Source organism: Chiloscyllium plagiosum, chromosome 15 (assembly GCF_004010195.1).
Source record: "Chiloscyllium plagiosum isolate BGI_BamShark_2017 chromosome 15, ASM401019v2, whole genome shotgun sequence".
NCBI classification, from domain to species: domain Eukaryota; kingdom Metazoa; phylum Chordata; class Chondrichthyes; order Orectolobiformes; family Hemiscylliidae; genus Chiloscyllium; species Chiloscyllium plagiosum.
The window spans coordinates 33,609,115-33,616,159 of NC_057724.1; the positions used below are offsets into that span (position 1 = coordinate 33,609,115).

The window sequence follows — 7,045 nt, forward strand, 5'->3', positions numbered from 1 at the left end:
CTCTGTAAAACCTGAAAACTGGCCTGTGACCATTTTCCAAGAACTCATTCAGGTTGATTACAGTTGGAAATGAACGTATTCCATCAGTCTATGGCTGTCAGTAAATCAACTTCACTATCAGGAAACCCAGTGGATCATGAGCAGTCATCACATGGTATCCTTTGTTCTTGGCTATTAGGGGTATTGTTTCTTGAAAATATCATCTCTGCAGAGACTGCTGTCTTTTTGTATTTTGTGAGTATGTTACTTTGAGATTAAGGAAATATAGTGCTAATTCTTATGTAAAAATCCACGATATTTCAGAAAATTTCTTTAATCCACCATAGTTTTCACAACGGAGGTATAAGAATTAAATATTCTCCCAAAACAAGTTACATTAAAGTGGTGCAGTAACGAATATACATTCTAGTGAATTAAGTAACTTGAATCTTCCATGCCTTTTCCATTACAGCCGTTTAATGAAGATTTATGCAAGCTTCAAGACCTCTTTCACCATTTCACCAATTCCATCAAAAATCTCATGGATGGCAGCATTGCACATGAAGGCACTTGTCGTCACCAATTTATTTTGCTTATCAATGTGCGTTTCAGTGACATGCTTGTTAACATGCTTGCAGCCTAGTTCTACCATTGTCTGGGCTGTTTTTGCATATGGCCATCTGAAGAAATAAGTGATAATATCAGTCAGTTCATGAATAAAAAGAGGAATCACAATGTCAGGAAAATCCTTTTGTTATTTGTATAAAAAGACATATGTGGATAAAATTCACACAATCTTTCACACCAAGCAGGAAACTATTCTCAAAGAAAGCACAGTCCTTGGGTAAGGCTACAAGTGTGGAATTAATTACATTTACCTGAGTTAGAATGAGATCATAGCTATATTAGCACCAGGATAATTTAAAACATTAGTTATCGTATTTTACTAACTCCATGCCACTGATATAACTGAACAGTAGCAAATATCGGATGAACATTTTCATTCAATTTACTCGCAGTGAACAAGCTATTCCTCTACTCGCAACAAAAACAACTTTGTTGCAACAAGCATGATCCCATTTAGGATACCAATATAAAAATGAAAGAGATATGTTAAGGTCAACATGTGCATTTCACTTGATGTGATAACAATAAATGTTTAGATAAACACTAAAATAAGGCAAAAACTGAAGGGTGAGCTTTACCATTTTCTCAAAAAATAGTGTTCTTGAGTGAAATTCATGATACCCAATTCACCACTGTTCATGCCTTTTTTTTATCATGTAATCTTCTGCTCTTCATCATTTAACTTATGCGACTGGTTGATTTAGTACCTGTTTTGTTGTAGCCCAGCTCACTCCACAGTACAGCAGGCACTGTAATTCAAGAACTGCCCTTCACACACTGGTGTTCCAGCATTACTGTCAAGGAAACACCCACAAAAGTAAGTTACCTCCAGTGTATGTGCTGCATACAATGCTGGCACATGCTGTAGGTATGACATTGCTACGCAGCAAAATGACCACCTCTTTGACTTCTCAATACTCTGAGCAATGACAAGCTGTTACTTCTCCATGTGCAGCAAAAGGCAATGCAAAGCCTGGAAGCTAGAGGCCTTTATTAAGTGTAATGTAAGTCAAAGCTAAGAGGGTATACTAAGAGGGTATCCTGTGTAGATGTAAATGCAAGTATCCTTGCACACAAAGTGTCCTGTCATATTGTCATAAGTGTCACAGAGTTCCAAAATGAAATAGGAAATGGTCTGAAGGCATTATGAGGTGGAGATGGTAGTTTAACATTACAGACTTCCTTTGATCAATGGTTAAGGAGGATGATGCCCACAGGGCATGTAGGTACTTTATAGTGAAGACAGAATTGATGAAGGGCCAGAGAAACAAGCACCAAGCTTCCACTGCTAGATATCTGCTCTGGCTTTCATGTTAAGAATTGGCATCATCTAGTTTCTCAAGGAAGAGGAGAAGAATTGGGACTGTATAGAAATGAGAGCAGGTTCAGCTAATAATGATAAGTAAATGCATAGAAATAAAAAAGTAGTTGCCATTCATCTGAGAGATTCAGAGCACGCCATTTAATTCAGAAAGAAAAATCAGCAATATATTTCTCAATGTCGAGAATCTGATTTTGCCATGGTCACCATATTTTGCCCAACTTTCTTGCCATTGCCCATGGCCACTCAGGAGAACAGAATGCTCTGTCCTAAGTCACAGCCAGAAGGAGAGCATTTCAATAAAGAACACACCTAAAAAAAGGTGTTGGATTGCTGTAAACAATTAAAATTTTGGCAAATCAAGAGGGGCATCAAACGTCTTAATGCACATTAAATTTTAGAGAAAGAGCAATGAGTAAAGCACGGTGGCACAGTGGCACGGTGGCACAGTGGTTAGCACTGCTGCCTCACAGCACCGGAGACCCGGGTTCAATTCCTGCCTCAGGCGACTGACTGTGTGGAGTTTGCACGTTCTCCCCGTGTCTGCGTGGGTTTCCTCCGGGTGCTCCGGTTTCCTCCCACAGTCCAAAGATGTGCAGGTCAGGTCAATTGGCCATGCTAAATTGCCTGTAGTGTTAGGTAAGGGGTAAATGTAAGGGTATGGGTGGGTTGCGCTTCGGCGGGTCGGTGTGGACTTGTTGGGCCAAAGGGCCTGTTTCCACACTGTAAGTAATCTAATCTAAAGAAAGAACCATATTGATGCGAGTTGTGAAACATCTGCATGCAAAGGTTTAATGTAAAACACACTTCTGATAGCATTAAAAGTTTGTGACAAACCCCTCCACCCCCCATGATGGCTTGAAAATTATTCTATGGGCCACATACTAATTTCTCTTCAAAAGCCACACTTAATCACACGTAAGCTTCTTTCTAACTGGAGTTTGAATTGGGGGAAATGCACTCTTGTGAAGTTTGGTGGGAATTTTGGGTGAATTTGAATGACCTGGGATCAAACTCCTTGGTCTTCTCCTCCAGACTTTGGGTTTTGATCGAGATATTTAGATGTAGGGTGGTTATAGGGTGGAAAATGGTGTGTGTTGGTATTGAGCTTTTGGCAAGTGGGCTGATTGAGTGGGATCAGAAACACACATCTCTCTCCTTTGGTGATGTAATAGATTAACTCCTTTGCTTACTATAAATGGGGGGCTTGGGAGGTTGGCTCTGATAGTAACCTTGTGTGGGAATGTCAAATGTTGACACCTGCCTGTCCCTGTTCTATAATAAATAATTAATCTCCCAAAAGTAATTAACCATCAGCAAACATAAAACCATGTAAATCTGGGATTTTTCCCTGACTAACCAACAAAATGTGAAACGCCACACAAAAAAAATCAAACTTTAAATACAATAGCCTATCAGTGCAACAAACTTGATCTAAGTGGGAGGTATTCTGTACTGGTTAATAAAATACAAAAACTAAGGAGGTCAGCAATTAACAAGTTAATTCAGTATTCCTACATTATGTGCTATGCTGGAAGGGACTGTGTAGCAGAGATAGTGTTGACACTAACTTTAATTCTCCCATTGGTGTTCTTAAGTAACAGATATGATCAAGGTAATAATAAACAATTACCTTCTACTTACTGGCTCATATTTTGTTTCAGTCAAGGCAATTGAAAAACCACCCAACTTCATGCCTTCAGTTGCAAAGAACAAAATTCCAGATGATCTTATCCTTTGAATCGCACTCTTTCACTATTTGCTGTCTCCCTTTCAATTTGTCTCTCCCTTCCCACAGCCAACCAAAGAGATGGCAGGTGCTCATCATGGGAGGAAATCAGGTAAAAAAACATCTTTCAATCATGTTTTGGAGATGCCGCTGTTGGACAGGGGTGTATGAACTTAATAATTACACAACACCAGGCCATAGTCCAACAGGTTTAACTGGAAGTACTAGCTTTCAGGGCACTGCTCCTTCATCAAGTGGTTGTGGAGTATACGATTGTAAGATACAGAATTTATGGAAGAAGTGTACAGTGTGATGTAACTGAAATTCTTCAATCACATGACAATTGCATACTCTCCACTAGATCAAACTGTTTGCTCAACAACATAATTGAGCTATTAAACAAACCGGCACAACTGAAACAGGAACAGTGATAAGCCAGGAAAATGGGGATTCACTAAGCAAAGGAGATGAAGCTCTGAACAGTAGAATTAAGAGATTAAACACAAATCAGAAAAAAAGTCCACTCGATAGATAATTGTTAGAGATAGAGAAAAGGAGGTCAGGGACAAAGGACCAACAAGAACAATTGCCACTAAATGTAAATCCTTCGGTGAACCATGCTTGAACAGGCCAGAAATGAGTAAAGTGGATTGAATTCCAACAGACAGTTAATTCTGTCATCCAACATTAGTTATGAGGAATTGAGAGTGTAGCAAAATTTTATTTTAATTTTTAGCAAAGTTAAAATTAGTTTAGTGAATTCAAATTAATTTAGTTAAAAATTTTAAACTTACTTTTCACATTCTGTGTCATGACCCACAGTTAATTCACATCCAGGGATGAGTTTTGCTGCCAGCACTGGAGAGATGCAGCACAAGCCAATGGGCTTCTTCGTAGCATGAAATTTCTTTACAGCAGATTCAACTGATGGCTCCACATTGAAATCTTTGCCTTTCACTGCCCAGCTGCTCAGATTTTTAGCAACCCCAAAACCACCTGAATAGAGGAAGTACATGTAGATTTTAGAGTAAGAACAACATACTGTGGATGCTGGATATCTGGAATAAAATCAGAAAGCCTAAATAAATAATACTGAATTTGAAAAGTTAACTATTTCAGTCTCCACAGATCTGCTGAGTCTTCAGTTTTTTTGAGATTTTATTGCTCTGGAAAAAGAATTGCTGCAGGAAGAAAATTACTTACATTCGACTTTACACTGTATGAATATGTAATGATATTCTGTACAACAGTAAGTACAAGTATATGGGTTAAATAGTAAAGAAAACAACAATAGTTAATCTTAGAATTACATGCTGTGAATAAAGGCTTGTGTCAGAATGTGAGGTTGATGTACACGATCCCATTTCCACCCATTAGGCTTGTGGTGGAAATGCCCATGGGCACACCTCCCACCCTCCTGTCAACTGACACCCTTCAATGGCCTATTTGTGCAGAGTCAAAGGCCCTGAGCTACAAAGGTTTCACCAGTGCCTTGTACAACTGAAATTTATCCACTCTATTTTTTGCATTCAGTTGCCATGCCTTCCATCAGTTTTCCGAACTGCTGGTTGTTTCTATATAATCGGGGAGAAAGTGAGGTCTACAGATGCTGGAGATCAGAGCTGAAAATGTGTTGCTGGAAAAGCGCAGCAGGTCAGGCTGAAGAAGGGCTTATGCCCGAAATGTCGATTCTCCTGTTCCCTGGATGCTGCCTGACCTGCTGCGCTTTTCCAGCAACACATTTTCAGCTCTATATAATCGGGCATGATTTGGGCACCAGATCCCCCCAGATCCCTCTGCAGGTCAGTATTTGCAATCTCTCTCCATTTTTATAACAAGTTTCTTCTTTATTCTTCCTGCCAAAACATAAAGTTTCATATTATCTCACATTATACTCCATTTGCCAATCTTTGGCCACTCATTAATCTAGGTCCAAACTGGCAAAAACAGAGACAACAATTTAAATCTCTAGGAAATATGTTACCATAAATTAAACAAGAGCAGCACTGTTGGAAACAAAACAATTCATGACTGAGGCAAAGGTTTCAGCAGCCATATGGAATAGGGTGAGAATTAACAACTATTAAGCAGAGCCCTCCATGCTTGGTAAAGTGACACTACATCCATGAGCTCAAATTTCTAAGTGAATTGGGATTAGGTGACATTCCAAGCCTATAAAAATATAGAAACATATCATAAATAAATATGACAAGGTCCACTGAACTCAAAACAAGTCTGTTTTTTCTCCACAGATGCTGCTAGACCTGCTGAATTTCTCCACCTGTTTTGTGTGAAAAATATAGCAAAATACGATTAAATATTAATACAGTACATTCGCCTCCCCAAACTTTCGTATGGATCCAATAATGTAAACATTGGCTTCCTGGTTTAGTAATAGAGAGTGAAAGACCACAGATCAGGACATTTACCTGGAATAATTAACGCATCCGTATCATTAATACTGAGCTCAGCAAGGTCCTTAATGTTGCCTCTGGCGATCCGACTGCTCTCGACCAGCACGTTGCGCACTTCCTCGGTTGGTTGACCGGTCAGATGGTTTACAACATGCATTTGGTTCACATTTGGGGCGTACAGTTGTATCTGGAAAGAAGAGGAAGGACTATTTAGAAACAGCGGTTTGACTGTATAACAAACAAGGAAGCGGCTACAGGCAAAAAGAGTACTGCACAGGAAGGAGAAAATGAAAACTGCAATAAAAATTACACAAAGTAGGAGGGATACAATGAAAAAGATACTGGGGAAGAAAAAGAACTGAATGTAAAAGATACAGCAAAGTAAAAAGGTTAATTTAAACACAAGTTTGGAGAGAAATTCAGAGGAGTGGTAGCTGGATTTTTTTTGGGGGGGGGGGGGGGAAGGGCGATAGTACCTCGGCTCCAGCCCGGCTGAGGTGAACCATCGTTGCCGAGCACTCATGCAACTCAGAACCATCATAGACTCCGCAGCCGGCAAGGATGACAGCGACACGCTTCTTCCCCATGGTCAGAGCGCGCACACACAGCACCAACACGAAGCCTCTTCTCGAATGGAATCTGAAGCGGCTGCACGCAGTTCTTCCTTTGTCACGGCGTTTTATACAGTCAGGAAGAGGGCGGTACCGAACAACAGAAGAATACTTAGGAACAGTATTTTGTTAACTATTAATTTACTCCAAACTTCTTGATGGCTGCAATCCTGAGACTTTTTCCAGAAATACTGCATAGAAGTGCTCTCCAAAATTTTATACAGACAAAATAATAGTTAATAATTGATTTAATCTTGAAGGGCATTTATACAACTATACTTAAAATATTGTTATAATAACTCGACACCAAAAGATTTTTTAAGGCAAAGTCTTGACAATGAAAGTTTCGCCAGGTTTTATTATG

At 39.5% G+C, this 7,045-nt stretch overlaps 1 protein-coding gene across 1 annotated transcript; it reads right to left on the reverse strand.

The window, feature by feature from the left end:
* Window positions 1-297: 297 nt before the first annotated feature.
* Window positions 298-6,733, reverse strand: si:ch211-153b23.5 (uncharacterized protein LOC321177 homolog). The gene is made up of 4 exons (XM_043704659.1): window positions 6,547-6,733; window positions 6,086-6,257; window positions 4,451-4,652; window positions 298-659 (listed from the first exon to the last, which is right to left on the reverse strand). The coding sequence occupies exons 1-4, from the start codon at window positions 6,655-6,657 to the stop codon at window positions 467-469; spliced, it is 678 nt and encodes a 225-aa protein (XP_043560594.1). The 5' UTR covers window positions 6,658-6,733; the 3' UTR covers window positions 298-466.
* Between the last annotated feature and the right edge of the window lie 312 nt (window positions 6,734-7,045).

Coding starts and splice junctions, on each gene's coding strand:
- si:ch211-153b23.5 (XM_043704659.1), bottom strand. CDS start 6,657: ATGGGGAAGAAGCGTGTCGCTGTCATCCTTGCCGGCTGCGGAGTCTAT. Junction 4,653..6,085: donor GGATGCGTTAATTATTCCAG/GTAAATGTCCTG, acceptor TCCTCTATTCAG/GTGGTTTTGGGGTTGCTAAA. Junction 660..4,450: donor CATGACACAGAATGTGAAAA/GTAAGTTTAAAA, acceptor TTATTTCTTCAG/ATGGCCATATGCAAAAACAG.